At 44.8% G+C, this 15,519-nt stretch overlaps 2 protein-coding genes across 3 annotated transcripts; both read right to left on the bottom strand.

Annotated features, from left to right (window-relative positions):
* Positions 1-32: 32 nt before the first annotated feature.
* On the bottom strand, positions 33-9,613 carry e2f2 (E2F transcription factor 2). 2 transcript variants are annotated; one of them, XM_047016307.1, is made up of 8 exons: positions 9,443-9,613; positions 8,720-9,007; positions 3,799-3,898; positions 3,441-3,660; positions 2,931-3,092; positions 2,665-2,779; positions 2,336-2,543; positions 33-2,169 (listed from the first exon to the last, which is right to left on the bottom strand). In XM_047016307.1, exons 2-8 carry the CDS (start codon positions 8,981-8,983, stop codon positions 1,868-1,870), a joined length of 1,371 nt encoding a protein of 456 aa, XP_046872263.1. In that variant the 5' UTR covers positions 8,984-9,007; positions 9,443-9,613; the 3' UTR covers positions 33-1,867. The 2 variants fall into 2 exon arrangements, with proteins under 2 accessions (XP_046872263.1, XP_046872255.1); XM_047016299.1 differs by having other exon boundaries at positions 8,720-9,613.
* A 2,692-nt stretch (positions 9,614-12,305) lies between these two features.
* On the bottom strand, positions 12,306-14,287 carry id3 (inhibitor of DNA binding 3). The gene is made up of 3 exons (XM_047018370.1): positions 13,886-14,287; positions 13,536-13,621; positions 12,306-13,033 (listed from the first exon to the last, which is right to left on the bottom strand). The coding sequence occupies exons 1-2, from the start codon at positions 14,180-14,182 to the stop codon at positions 13,568-13,570; spliced, it is 351 nt and encodes a 116-aa protein (XP_046874326.1). The 5' UTR covers positions 14,183-14,287; the 3' UTR covers positions 12,306-13,033; positions 13,536-13,567.
* Between the last annotated feature and the right edge of the window lie 1,232 nt (positions 14,288-15,519).

Below are 15,519 nucleotides of genomic sequence, written 5' to 3'. Positions count from 1 at the left end.
CAGGGAGTGCAGAATGCCACATGTACACCATGGCTTTAATTCTTTATTCAATTCAAACAGACCACACAATATTACAAAATATTAAGTGCTCATGTCACAGATGCAATCGTTTTGTTTCTAAACCGAGGTCCTCATCAACTTTTCAATTCTATTCAGGAAAAAAAGTATAAATACAAAATAATTCTGTACAGGTACAAAAAAATAATGCTTATTGGAAAAAATACATTTTCTTAATTCAGAATTTCTAATCTACACCTTAAATCACTCATCTATTTTCAAATACACACGCACACACACAATTTCAAGTTTTGTTAGGACAGGACATTTTGACCTCACCCGCATCACAGGGTAAAGACAGAAACAGACTGGCAAGGAGCTCAACTGTAATCCCATCTCTGAAACGTCTAGAAAACAGTTCTATAGTTATGTCTCAAAAAGGGCTCACAGCTTTTGAGACATTGAGGGTGATTCTTCTGCCCTTTGTTTACCTAGTTTAATCTACCACACATATTGGGGAAAGTGTTCATTAGAAAAGAAAAAAAGTTCTCCATGGATGCATGGGGAGGGTTCAAATCGAACAATTCATCAATTTCAACTGCAGAGGGAGACAAAATGACTCAAAATTGACTCCCGGAAACACAACACATTTGAACCAGGTGTTTGCATATTACTGTTTTACACTTACGGAATGATTTCCTTTGAAATATATAGCAATTTAATACTCAAGTTATTCAACGCAAAAAATATATAAATTGTATACAAATTCACATTGATAGACAGAGAAGTTAAAAAAAATAAAAACTTAGCTGCCAAATTTGATGTCCCTGGTTAGCAAAGGATCAAAGACTAGGTAGATATGGTGACTTCACATAACTTTGATTGATGGATCCATACAAGGTCATGATCTGTGACGTTACCCATACACACGTTGATAATATAGCAACAGTAAAATCCTGCCTGGTCAGCTGTGAACCTTTGTGTTTCACCTGGACAACCAGATCATGTCTGAGAGGAGGACCTTATCCATACAACCAGCTATGAAATACTTTACAATACCTTAGATTCAGTGGGAAAATACACCACATAAACCACAGACCTATGGAGAAACTGCAGCCAGCCACAACCCTCTACACATTAAGATATGACAGAGTAGGAGAAGTATAAATGGTGGAAATTCCATCTATCAGAGAAGAGGTTGTTGAGGCATTGTCCTATCCCGTCAGATGTTAGCAAGTGTTGAGGACTGAAGGGCTGGTGGAGTTGTTCCTGAACAGGTTCAATGTGATCCCTGGTATCTTACACCTGGGTGGTAACATACTTCACAAGCATGGATACCACCCTGTGAAGCCACTGAGTTAAAGCTGACATGATACATTGCCAAAGAGGCTGATGGTCAAACAGTGGAGAAAACATGTTGACTTTGGAAAATAAAAGAGCATAAGAATTCCTGAGATTTGAGGTTTTCAATGTAAACACCCAATTCCTCCCACATGCCCCAGCTATATTATTTGATATGCATAAAAGATGGCTGCTATGTCTTATCAGTTAGCACACTAGACCGTAACAAGCCACCTGTCATTTACAAATTAATCACATTAACAGCTTTGAAGACTGGACAGTGCATGCAGCCCTCCCCTCCCCCTGAACCCCAAATATATACATTTTGCATGAAGAATTTAGAGGCAACGCCTCACTGACATCAAATACACATGGCTAAAGCAAAGCATGGCTTTATAGTGTAAAGTCTACATTGCTCATTCCTCCATCCCTCCCCGTTCCTTCTGTCGCATCCTCCCCTTCTTCATCAATCCCACTCTATCAGATGCATTCCCATGAATCCCTCTCCATCGCGCTCCCTCACTCTATCTCAGCTACGAAGTAAATCCCCCAGGTCATAGGTATTGAAGAAGTCAGACACGCCCTCTCCGTCTTCCAGGCCCCAGAGGTAGTCGTCTTGGTCGAGGGGTGGGGAGAAGCTGACGAATGGGGCGTTGGGGTCGGGGGTGTAAGAGGGGCCGGGGAGCTGGTCCTCTGTGATCTGCAGCAGACTGGGGGGCAGACCCAGGAGGCCCTCCACGTCCAGCAGAGAGCTGCTCCCGCTGGGGGGCGGGAGGGCACTGCTGCCGGGGGTGCTGGGGGGAGGCAGGGGACGAGGTCCGGTGAGGGCAGCTGTGGAGAGGAAAAGAGAGGAGTGGGGAAAAGAGAAAAGGAGACGAGAGGATTAGTCCCATACTACTCAAGAACAGTTAAGACGTGTCTAAAAAACGAATACTATCAACTTTAATAATAAGGCCTACCAAACACTGTCCCTCACTACGGCCCCCAAAAAGCTTACCTTCCATAGGTTCCTCTTTGACAGTGTAGTTGGATGCTGCCATGGTGGGGGTGGCAGGGGTTCCCAGAGGTTGAGGGTGGGGGCTAGGGTAGTCCTTCCTGGGGGTGGAAGTGCTCTTGACGGGACTGGCATCCTCCAGACCCTCCTCAGGACAGAGGTACACCTCAATAGGCCCGTTCTTACTCTTCAGGTATATCTGGAGAGAGCCCTGGAAGAGAATAGGGAGGAAGGGTTTAGGATTAGTATGAAAAATCTACGCCCAGTTTCCCAGACATGGATTGAACCTAGTCCTAGACAACAACAAAAATTATATTGAGATCTTTACACACCCCCGGAGATTCAGGAACTTCCAACTTGGTTTCAGAGGGGGCCTTGACAGCAATGACCGTCTGGTCCTGCAGACTGCTAATGGAACGAATGTCCTGATAGGTCACATAACCTAATGTGGGGCAGAGTCAAGGAATGTAGACCAACCGGAACAGCCGACACATGTCCAGGTGAACACGATGAACACACGCAAACATACAGACTCAGACAGACAGGCATAAAGACCATACATGGGGATGCGGAAGCAGTTTTCGGACTGAAAGGATATCTCTGGTTGTCTTTGTGCTCTGTGAGCTGTTTGAGTTGGGTGCTGCTAGACTGGATCAGATCATCCAGAGCGTGCTCCGCTCTGTCCAGGTCCGCCAGCTCTCTCTTCAGCGACCGTGCCTTCTCCCCTCCGCCTGCGGACCCCTCAAACACACCACCCACCCTGGACGAAAAGCACACACCCTCAGTCAGATAGATCCACCTCTGAATCATAACCAAAGAAAGGTCTCAAAGATGTCAAACTCCTAGGTCACTTGAAAGTTCTCCGCCAGGGCATGGGGTGTCTATGATAGGTTTTCCTGTCTGGTCTAGGGAGTCAGGTGGCTGAGCGGTGAGGGAATCGGACTAGTAATCTGAAGGTTGCCAGTTCGATTCCCGGCCACACCAAATGACGTTGTGTCCTTGGGCAAGGCACTTCACCCTACTTGCCTCGGGGGGGAATGTCCCTGTACCTACTGTACGTCGCTCTAGATAAGACTGCTAAATGACTAAATGTAAATGGTCTACTTACATCCACTGAATGTTGTTCTTGGACTTCTTGCGGATAAGCTGGACTCCTTCTAGAACGTTGGTGATGTCATAGATGCGTCGCTTCTGGACCTCCAGCACCTCGGTAGCCCAGTTCAGATCCAGAACCCCGTCTGGCGACTCGCTGAGCAGGCCCACAAACTTCTTAGTCAGCAGACCCAGGGAGGTGTCGTAGCGCGTGCGCTCACCCGGAGACTTAGGGGCTGAGGGGAAGTGACACAAGAGGAGGATTTGTGGTTGGGCGGGGGACTGGAGTTATGTAGAACATGAAGACGTGGCAGGGTGAGAAATCAGAAGTAGTAGAAGTACATAAACAGACAGACAGACAGACAGATACTCACTGTGGGGGCTTGGGATCCTGGCCGCAGCGCTGCTCTTGCCCTTTGGTGTCCTAAAGTCTGGCAGGTACAGAGGATCCTCCAGGTCCAGCTTTCTCTTGGCCTGCAGGGGGCGACAAAGATGCAGGGCTTTTATGAGAGCATGTCGGTGTAGCGCTCAATACATTTCATCTCCCTGGAAATTTGACAAGGTAAAATACTTGTTAGTCTTGTAAGTTCCTTTGAATTGAACTGACTAGAGATTACCACGCCCAACAGAGTTAGGCTGACACTGGTTCAGGGAACATGGTATAACCTTAGCATTTGATGGCTTTGACTGGCTTTGACTAAAGTGAAAACAATACAATGTCCTTTCTTGGCCTTGAGAGAGTTTTGAATAAGAGTATAAGGTGTTGGAAAGGAGCTGAGGCCTATGGCATAATATCCCAGCTATAGCCTGTAGAAACTGGCTCTTGTGTGTCTGAATACTTAACAAGCCCTTTTGACCTTTAACATGGCCCCATAGAGCTATAGATCATGTGTGTGGTAGAGGAGGCCTATAGAGTGAGCCCAGCCCATCCACAGCACTGTCACATCTGTGCTAAGGAGAGAAAGGGCATTCGTAGGTGCTGTTGAAAAGTACCGGGTTGTAAATGTAGCAGAGGACCTCAAGATCTAGAACAAAGCACCCTCACACATTTTCAAGTGCTTCAAGAGGGGGTTGGGGGGGGGGGGGGGGGGGGGGGGGCTAGTGTGTGTGCATGTGTATGGGACCACCTCCCGACCCTCGCCCGCCAAACGCCAGGATATCCCTGGACTCACTCAACAACTCCCCTCTTCCCCTCGGCCTGCATTTCTCCCCCTTCCTCGACCTCCCTCTTTCTCTCGTTCTCTCCTTTCTTCTCTCTGTCTTTCAAGAACACACAGGCAGGCTGCCACATTCCTGCCTCACACACTGCTGCCACGAGACGGCTTCAATCCATTGGTCACCTGCCTGTAATCCTTAATACATCATACGTCCGCACACACACACACACTTACCCACGCGTTAACTTGTAGGACACATGATCGACATATTCTCAGATCAGAGCCATCACACCTAGTCACAGACACACACACACACACCTGAAGCTCTACTTCTGCCTACACACGGTTGAGTGATCTTACAAGGTGTAGGATTTCATCCAGACGGTGCCGGCTAATTAGCACTTGATGGTAGGATGTGGTGAGTGTGTGTGTGTGTGGGGGGGGGCACAGTTCACCTCACACCTTCCTCTCCGTCCCTCTCTCCATCCTTACTTCACCACCCTCCTCTACCTCTGAGTTAGTGACACGGTAAAAACACTACTTTTTACCATGTGAACACTACTTTTTACCCCCCATGTGACCCACAAACACCATTCTAGTACGCCCTAGACCCCCCTTTCCCTCAGCACACACACACACGTCCAATGAGACTATGCTCTGCTTCAGCATGATGACTAGGGTTATTCAGCACATGCTGTGAATGCATAGCTAAGGGCAACACATGTCTTAACCCAGAAGATTAATCCTGTCAATGAGGTCCTATCTGTCTATCCCTTACACTAGCGACTATTATGAACGCTGGAATAAATTCTAGGCATGGCTCAATAAGGACAGAACGACAGAACCACACAGAACAAAGAAATGTAGTTTCTTTCAGTTGTAGATTTGTGCTTCAGCAAATCTGAGAGAAAGGAAAATGGTATGAGTGTGAAAAGGAGAGTGGAAAAAAGGGGGGGGGGGGAGAGACCATTGTCCCAGTGTCCTCTGTGACAAGTCCACCTGTTAGGAACGACATCTGGGACATAGCAGCAGGTGGTGTGTGTGTGTGTATGTCTGTGTGTCTGTGTGCTTGTGTGTGTGTGTTGAAAGCAGAGACGTGCCAATGCTTCCACTGCTCGCACATTCCACTTTCACTTCAATGGTAATGAGAGCTACAGGAAATAGGTGTCCTGTATGGTACTTTACATACACACTCTACAGTTGACGTGTAATGACCCGTTCACTTGGAAACCTGTTCAACCACAGTTTTGGAGACACAACCCCAGTCTGTGGTCAGGCAGGAGTAAATCAGCTACTCTGCCCTGGGGAAGAAGGAGGGGACGGAATGAACAAGAAAATTGTCACCACTCCATTCAGACCTCTCTGGGGGGATCAGGATCTTTTGTCGTCCAATCACAACTCGCTGAATTAGCCCAAGTGTCAAATACAGAAAGCACAGACGGTGGAGGTTTATTTTCGCTTTCAACAATTTTCTCCATGCAGCTAGGTCTGTCTCCATCCTATTGACCAGATCTCCTAGCTCCAGTATTTGGGACCAATACAGACAGTTCAGAATAGTTGTATTTATTACTTGTGTTGGTTGCTGACTGAAGCAGAAAGGGACTTACTTCCTGCACCAGTGTCTGTCGTTGTGCCCTGCAGCTGTTGGTGAGAAAACTGCGGGGAGGCCTCACTGTCTGAATGAGAGCTCCCAGGCTGTGTCAACACTGTGCAAACACAGCCTCAGAGAAAAGACATGTCCTGTCTGTCCCACAGTAAGCCAACCATGCTGAGAAAACAGATTCAACCGCTGAATACTGAACACACACACACACAACTGTATGTACAAACTCCTTGATCAGAGAAACATACCCAACTACTGCAATTGACAGAATATTACCGTATGTCTGAAACTAATTCTGAGCCCTCCCTCTCTACTTCAAAGCACACATAAATTAGTTATTGTTGCAACATACAGACAATATGGTGTCACCCAGGTCACACCCAGACACACGTGAGTCCAGCTATGTAAGTCAGTGTCTCCACCATTCTTTATATCTCTCTCTCCCTCCCACGCTCTTTCCCCATATTTCTCTTTCCCCCAGTCTCTCCGTATTTGCTTTGGAATATTTCACTGTCTATATTTCACAGGAATTGAACATGTCCCAGTCAGATGAGATGTGTGTGAGCAGTCTCACCCACATAAATCTCACTCATCAAACCCTAATGCCTAGAAAAACCTAAACCGGGTTAGCATTGATATCCTGGGAGTGTCCTTATGCCTCTCCAGTACAACCTATTAAAGAGTTGACCTTTCAAACATACACAATGTTAGGGGGCCAAAGGAAGAGAAGGAGGTGGTGAGAAGGAGCTGGTCAGTTTGGGCTGGTTGTTTGTGGAGCTGGAGAGTGGGGAAGGGGACTTTGAAATGCTAATCATCAGGGTTGGAAGCATGTTTGAGGGCCTTGGACAAAGGGGGAAATGCAGGAAGATGGAGCACCAAGATAAGCAGATCCTACAAACAAGTTTACTAAGTGGGCAATCTCACACCCTAACACCCCATGCAAAGCCCCAATGGAAGTCTCTGGTAGGTGTCTGGGGGCTGGGGATAGGATCAGGGCAGTCAGGCCTAGTGTTGGCAACTTGGTGTGAAATGGTTCTAGTGGTAGCTGCCTTTTACAGAAACACTCTCATCAACATGGACTTTTACCCATACAGGAAACACAAACGGCTGCAGAGTCATAATCGACAACCCCAACCAATCTTCACGCCTGCCACGATTATTTTCACATGGATTCTCTCTCTCTCTCTGACACACGTCTCTCTTCTATCTTTCTTTCTGTGGTTTTCCAAGGAAGTACCAGAATAAGCCTTCCGGTGGACTTGGGAAATTGGTTTGTTTACAGCCTGTTGTAATCATGATGTTGTTTAATGATTGTAGTTAAGAAATGACAGGAGTATGGAGAATGACAGTTAAGAACAGGGTCAAACATTCAGTTTCATTTACTTTTTGAGTAGGTAAAATATAATGAAAATTGCATTAGTGTCCTATCACTATGGTTCAAATGGGTCTTACTGATACAGACTGTTGAATGAGAGCCTCCGTCTTGTACACATATATTCACACACACAAACTATCAGTCTGAAAACACACTGGGTGTGTATGTTATTATCTTTTGATGTCCATGGGGCTGTATTCTGCATCATCTTCCTAACCCACCCTCCTGACACACGCTTAGCTGGTCTGAGAAGATTGTGTAGGCTGAAACAAGATGGCCGCTCCTGGGCCATGGCTTAAATCTGAAAGGTCACGTGACAAATAGATCACAAGTAGCTTATTTTGTTATACCTCACAACTCCTGAAAAATGTGACTGTAGTAACCAGGCGAGTATGGGACGCGGAGATTTAAAATACACACAGCACAACATAACACACAGCAGGATTTACATTCCAGGGTCAACAAGTTACACAGATGCAGGTCAACACAGCAGTTGTCCAGCGGTGACCCTAAAGAGACACAAACAGATTGACGGCCTTTACATGACCCAACAGGTGCTGACTGGATAGGCTAGGTGTGGTTATTGTTCAACAGCTGAAGGGAACTCCCTGAACTACTGCAAAATGCTTTTTTGAGAAATAAAGTACCAGTTACTCTATCTTTTTCTTTCTATATATGACATCTCTCCTCCTCTGCTCAAAAAGTTCAAACTTAAGCCCTATGATGGTGCTAGAGGTGGTGGGACACATAAGCCAAGGGAATTGCTCCCCCCCCCCCCCCCCCCCCCCCCCACTGAGAGCAACCATCCTTCCATTCTTTCTGGGGGGGAGGGGGGTCAGCTACAGCTGTGATGCGGCAGCGGGAGGAGAAACGTCAGGGAGACAGTAAAACTAGTTTCTCGCTCGTTTGCAGCGCAAAAAAAAGATGACTATCCCATTCATTCACGTAAACGCACACTGACTACTCTATATTGTATCTAAGAGTACGTCAGGCGACTACAAAATCTAAAATGCATGCATACCAATGGAAATGAAGAATAAAGTCTGCCCACACTGTAGTTGCTTGCTAGTTAGCTAGAACACAATACATTAGCATCATTGTATGCTATACAGTTACATATTACTGTGGTCGGTACATATTTTGTTTAACAGGGTCTTTACCGGGAGTCGACCGGAGGATGCTCTGATGGGTTTGGCCTCAGGTCCGTGGGGGGTTGCATAGAGGCAATTCGCCCTTTGTTCCGCTGCTGTGGTGTTGCATATCTGAGTGAAGTAACCTGTCGGTACCGAACTCATCGGTGGACTCGAGAGTCCGGTGTTGAAGAAGTCTGTCTTTACTCCCGAAAGAACTTTCTTTTGCGAGCAGGACAGTCCCGTTGCCCCCCTACCTGATGCAGGAGAAATGCCTTTGGGCATCCGGATCATTTTGATTTACTAAAATGAAGAGATCTAAAATGAAGAGATCGTTGCAATTAAACTGCTGGGTTTGTTCTAGTTGCACACCGAGGAGTATGACTGGACTCGATGAGTTACTAGCTCACGAGCTGTAGGCTATTTCCTATGGCAAAGGATAGCCTACTTTGTTTTCTCAAACTTAACTGCAATTTCATAAAGCAGCTATTTTGTTTATATTATCCGTGCTAAATGCATACATATAATATGCACTACAGTTATCTTTCGCACAGTAAAAAATATTATGATGCAAGAATCCAATTCAGCTGCTTGTAAAGGGAAACCGATATTATCCTTTGTCCAAAGAAATACAGAGTTATATTGCGTTAAGCTGAATTCTCAAATAAATAAACAGTCCAACATATAAAAAGTCTAAAATCAGCAGATGTAAAAGTTTTCTTCTTGAGTTGCAGGATTTTCCACAGGTATTACCGAGTATTCTTCGTTTACGGAAACAGAGACTGTAGCCGTTGTCTGTCCAGCTACAAGGGTTGGCTTGTCACTCAAAGAGAACGGGAGCTTACAAGAATTACTTTTTACCGCCAAACTTGGTCCCGCGAAATTTAGATCTCCCGCGGTTAGAACTCGATCCTGGTTGGCCAGCGGCACGTTCGGATTGTCCTTGTCCGCATAATATTTGCATAGAACAGTTGGATCTGGGCGTGCCAAACCTTAAAGAGGCAGCAGTATAATTTGTGTATTTTTTAGAACAATGACACATTTGAATAGATGTCGCTTCGCCAATTCTCAAATATATTATAATTCTTGAAAAAAACTCCAACGTTACTTTTTCACTCATCTTTTTACAATAGTTTAAAGACAAAGAGCGCACGTAACTAAACAATAGTTGAATTATTTACTTTGTTGAGTCTGCTTTAAAGTAATCCTTATCTGAAGCGAGCTTCTTACCCAAACTACAAGTGATATGACTGTAATGTGTTGAATTATGTGGCACAAATGTGATAATATGAATAAGCGTGTAGAGCAAACATTTGCACATTCACTTAGAAGATGATCGATCATCAGGATTCAATGAAGTGCCCCCACCCCCATGCCAGACCCTCAAGAGAAATATGACACACATAGCCTTGCCCTGTTTCTACACAGTACCTGCGAGGCCCTTGGCGTCAATTGCAACCCCACTCCAACGGATAGAGCCTGGGACAATCTCATACAAGTCAGATGAGGTGATGACTGTCACTCAACCTAAGACAGAACGATGTGGCATGTCAGTGTCTCAATAGCTCCCTTAAAGCTCTGGACGGACAGAGGGGTAACCCAGAAAGTGTTGGAGGTAGTTTAGTCCCCATCAGCAAAACCTTCCCCACATGTGAGGAATGTGTATTGTATTGTAATGAGAGTTCCATACATTTATTACAGATTAATATCTCTCCTGTCTACGTTTTATTTGTAAGGTCATTTTGTGGAGGTTATTACATTAGACGTATCCATAACATTTTCCAAAAAAGTAAATGTTTTCATTAGGCCAGTAATGCTTTGAGGCATTGTTCGATACGTGTTCAAATATCTCCATCTTGTGGTGCAAAGTGGAATTTGATCTATACCACATAGCAACCCAGAGCACTGTGGTTGAGAAGAAAACTAAAGGAGAGAAAGAGAGAGAGAGGGAGAAAGAGAGAGAGAGAGAGAGAGAATATGAGAATATCATAATCTCTGTAACACAAATTTGAATTATTCAGACACAATACAGATTCAGTGGATGTCCCTCTTGACACAGAGACAATTGTAACTAAAGGGGCACTTCAGCTGCCATTTATCATAGTTTTTCGCAGTTTGCATAGTCCTTGTACTTTCAATCATGTACGCCATGAGATATAACTTATATTTTCCTTTCAGACAGCTAATTCCAAACTAGACTGCCAACCAAAACATTGAGGTAATAAACACTAACGTTTTAGGTCTTTGCTTGCTTTGTGTAATTCTCTCTTGGTGTGAACAGTACATTAATTAAACCACTAGATGGGGTAAGTGTAACCCTGTCTCTTTCCGCAGGCCTGCAATTCCAAATGTAACCACCAACTGTCATCTGTTTTCAAATGAGTCCTACCAGTATGACAATACAGACTTGGATGTCCGCAGTTCCCAGTTAAGCCTACGGAGGCTTTCAGGGATTACCACTAGCAACAGTAAAGTCAGTAGGAATCAATTGCTCATGTATTAGGCATCCACTCATGACGTTTCTGTTTCAGGTTTGAAATGTTTAAAGTGAGATGTTTGGACATAGACCTGTGCTCAGCATCAATTCTGCATTGGTGGAATTGCAAAAACATTCCCCACCCACCATTTAGACATGAAACAACCCAGAGCTTCTACATTGATGTCCCCATTTCTTCAACCCTGATATGCGCTGGGTATGCCCCAGAGTCAGTGAGTCATTCACTTGCAGCACTGGTGAGCAAAGGCAACTATGACTCCCAAATTTTACAAAAAGTCATGAGACCAAAAAGCCACAAAGCCCTGATAATAATGTCATGTAATATCCCTTTGGGTGCCTCAATGGCTCACTGCAGTGAGCACATTAAATATGGGAGAAGGCCCTGATGCAGCAGCCTGGGTTCAATTCCAATTTCTGCATGTCTTTCCCGCTCTCTCTCCCTCCATTAAGGCTCTTATAACCCCTACTGTTTCTATTGGTGAAAAATAACCTAACATTTTTCACTCAGTAGTAACACACACATGCGCACACAAAACTGGGAACACACATGCACTTGTAACATACATGCAAAAGTATCATCCAATGAAATATGTCCTAATTTTCCCATCATGTTGTCCTCCCTCCAAGGGCAGCAGTCAGCTACATCAAGGATGTACAAGAGCTCACCTCATGCCTGGCCAGAGACATGGGCAGGAACGCAACCTGTTCTGCATGTTTTCATTGGGGTTCTTTGTGAAAGGAACACTCCAAAACATGTGAACTCCACACAGAAAGGCCCAGAAAATACTCACTTATCCCTTGTGTCCACTAGACGTATCACCCTACAAGTGCTCCCGAAGGAACCAGGTGAACACTTCACATCAGGGCACCCATGTGTATGTCTGGTTAATCTGAGGGGTGTGCAGGCATTCTGGTGTCTGCTTATGGAAAAATGTATACACATACAGGAAACTCCCTTCATTTTGATTTTCTAACCACCTCAAAAACTGAAGACATCCTGGGTGCTAAGTGGTAACCAGAGAAGCACATCACCACTTTTGATCTCTTTAGGAAAGTATGACAATGATCAACTGGTTATTAATAGTGCAAAAGGTTAAAGAGAAACTAGATCGTATGAGAGACATTTGAACATTTCTTCATTTTATTACGCAAGAACATACAGAAAAAACATACTTTTATAAAAAGTTTATAAAACTCAACATTGTCTGTAGAAATGCATAATCCCTACAAACACTTTACAATCAACTCTATTATAGAGTTCTGATTAAGACCCAAGCCCCCATCCCTCTTGACCCACCCCACCAATTCCACATTCGAACCCAACAACCTCACACCTCACACACAATGTCCATGATCACTTCTAACATTCTCCACATCTTGGGTAAAACAAAGGAAACACGGGGAGAATTAAGTGACATGGTGTAAGACTGTTCAGGAAAGAAAGAAAGGGGTTGAGGTGTAACAAAATCATTTTAGTCCAGAGACTTTGGGTATGGAATGTAACAAGAAAGGTGGAGAAAAAAAAAACTACAATGATTGAAATTCAAATACACTCATGGGGATTGAAGGATAAAGGGGGATGAATGCAGATTGAGAAAGAGAGAGTGGTGCTGTAGCAGAATGTCTCTTCAGTTCCTTTTCAGCTTTGGTGTTGTGGACACGTCTGGTTGCCACCAACTGATATTGTACAGAGAGAACAGGAGGTTGATCTTGCGTCGAGAAAACAGTCCGCTTTCTTTTCTCTCTCTCTTTATCCCCCCTCTCTCCACTCCAAATACCTATCCCACCCTTTCTGCCCCTCTTGTCCTCTTGCCTGGAGTGAAGTGGAGACATGTGTTTCCCTGCACCTGCATGGAGAGAAAGGAAGAAAAGTTAAGTCAGATCTTGCTCTCTCTCTCACGCTCCCTCCCTTGCTCCCTCCCTCCCTGCAGAGGGAGAGCAGACAGACTGGCGCCGAGCGTGGAACTTTCATTAACCCCAGGCAGATAGCGATGAATCCGCTACACATTCACTGGGCTGCCTAATTGGCAACCATGGTGAGTTGGTGGGGAGGAGGGGGGGGTCAAGGGAAAAGAGCAGGGGACACTACTCTCTCTGCATATCAATGCCCATACAGCTACTAACTAGAAAAGTGTTGCGTTCATTTATTAAGACTGTATTCCCCTGGGAGCGGGTTGCCTCTCTGATTCAACACTTGCATCCCACCCACTTTACACAGCAGTTGAACAAGACAGCTTTAACACAATGCAAATGTATACTATATAGGCTAATGTATACTCTATGATATAATAGGTATAATGAAAACAACAATAAGGCATTAGGCACAAGAGACGTTAGATTAATACACACCATGTGTGGAAGTTCTGCTTCCTCTGATTCCTTTAGTGACACAACCGACCATCGTCTTTGGAGAAATTGCATGCAAGGTCTGCCGCCTGGATGTGAAGAAATGGGAACATTATAAGTCACTGTGTCACTTCTCTGCCGTGTACAAGGGTTGAGTAACATGTTGCAGCAGTTGTCATTGTCGTTACACAATGTATGATACAAAACTGTGGTGCAAACTAGATTTTTTTTTCTTTCTGTCCACTGCTATAGCAAGACAATGACAACTATTAACATTACAGAGATAAATGCAAACAAATGCGAACAAAGAGAGAGAGAGAGAGAGAGAGAGAGAGAGAGAGAGACAACCGCACCTTTAGTGACAGGACCATTTCAGGTGTGGCTGTCGTTTCGTCCTCAAGCGCAATCTGCAGGTCAAAAATGTAATCGATAACGTGCTGCAGAATCTCCACTTGGCTGACGGACTTGTTCTGCGGTATGCTGGGAACCAGCTCTTTCAGTTTAGAGTAACAGTCGTTCATGTCGCACAGCGCACCCACGGGTTCTTCCAGAGATGGCTTATTCCGGGCGATGACGAGGCTTTGCTCCGAGATACAGCACACGGCTTCGTAACAGCTTCTGACCGACCGCACTGGACTGATAGCCTTCATGATGCGTGTGTGAGTTTGGGTCTTCAGCTTGAAATCGGGTGTTTGATCTCTATGGATTCAGATACGTTCAATCCTTGCTCTCTCAACAGTCGACAGCGAAAGTACCCTTGGAACGCAGCGAGTATGGTCTTTATACAGCTGAAAACAAGGTACCGCCCCGCTCTCACAAATAAATGAACTCCGGTGTTCTGATTGGTAGTCATGGAGGCCCTGAAGAGTTACTGGCTTCGTATTGGCTGTGCGTAGTATAATCTTCAGTGGGAGGCTGGAGGAATGAGGAAGTAAAGTTTGGGATCCTCTTGAAGCCTTTAGGATGCACACAGGGATTGTCAAGCAATTAGACGTCTAATTGCCGTTCTACAACCATCTGCATTACAAAACACATGCCTTTGAGTGAATGAAGTGTAGCTCACATAGGCCTATCCCTGATTTAACTTGTTGTTTAAGCAACAAGCTCAATGCCATACTAATAAAGACAAGACAAATCTAGATGTCCAGGATCATTTTCATTTGATAAAGTTGAAGCCACCAATGGCCGAATTTGACCATAACAACAATTTGTTCTCTTATGACTTGGAGACTTCCTGTCGTCAGTTTAAAATTGATTTAAATACAGAAGGAGTGTAGCCTAAGTTTTTTGCACATGATTTTTAAGATACAAATGTAGACATGGGTAATATACAGGGTTTACACAGGGGGATGGACTATATTCTTATAGGCAGGTTGACGCAGGGACATCGGTAATGTTAGACTGTAAACAAGATTGTTTTATGTAGGCCTAAGTTATATTATCATTTGTTTGAGTGGCTTTAAGATTATGTCACAAGACAATCGACGTCTGCTCATCTGTTAGGATTTCTGATGAGTGCAGTATACTGTAGATAGTTATAGACCGTGTTCAGCGAATACCATCTGAACAATTCAACAATGAACCTCAAAGAAAGTTTAATAAAAAGCTACATGTGTTATATTCGTTGACAACATTTCCATTTATTGGTTTCAAATTCACACCAAACCCTGCAATTAATAATGAGCACTTATAAGTTTGTTCTCTTTCTTTTTAACCCTACATTTTTAGAATACATCAAAGCATGTCTCCTCTGTTCCTATTTGGTCTTATTTTCCCTTTTCTCACAATCCTGTTTTGTGGAGGAATGCACCCTCGCGCCAGCTGTGTGTCCTATTCCACCCCAGCTGTGTTGATCTAACGCGCCAGTCCCAGACATGCTGGCGCCAGGCTCCCGACGTCATCCATTCACCCGCTCGCTCCAACGCGCCCCTCTGGCAGACAGCCCGCCCTGACCAGAACCTCGTCGCGCACTGGGTCTGCCACTCAG

Source organism: Hypomesus transpacificus, chromosome 3, assembly GCF_021917145.1.
Source record: "Hypomesus transpacificus isolate Combined female chromosome 3, fHypTra1, whole genome shotgun sequence".
Classification (NCBI taxonomy): Eukaryota; Metazoa; Chordata; class Actinopteri; order Osmeriformes; family Osmeridae; genus Hypomesus; species Hypomesus transpacificus.
Note: the sequence above shows the minus strand (reverse complement) of the source record. Positions and strands in the feature narration are given on the sequence as shown.

Excerpts from the sequence above, each read along its gene's own strand:
- e2f2 (XM_047016299.1), bottom strand. The coding sequence starts at position 8,983 with ATGATCCGGATGCCCAAAGGCATTTCTCCTGCATCAGGTAGGGGGGCA. Across the intron at positions 3,899-8,719 it reads CATCCTCCGGTCGACTCCCG|GCCAAGAGAAAGCTGGACCT; the intron begins GTAAAGACCCTG and ends CGCCCCCTGCAG. Across the intron at positions 2,170-2,335 it reads CAAAGAGGAACCTATGGAAG|CTGCCCTCACCGGACCTCGT; the intron begins GTAAGCTTTTTG and ends TCCTCTCCACAG.
- id3 (XM_047018370.1), bottom strand. The coding sequence starts at position 14,182 with ATGAAGGCTATCAGTCCAGTGCGGTCGGTCAGAAGCTGTTACGAAGCC. Across the intron at positions 13,622-13,885 it reads AAATGGTCCTGTCACTAAAG|GCGGCAGACCTTGCATGCAA; the intron begins GTGCGGTTGTCT and ends CTTCACATCCAG.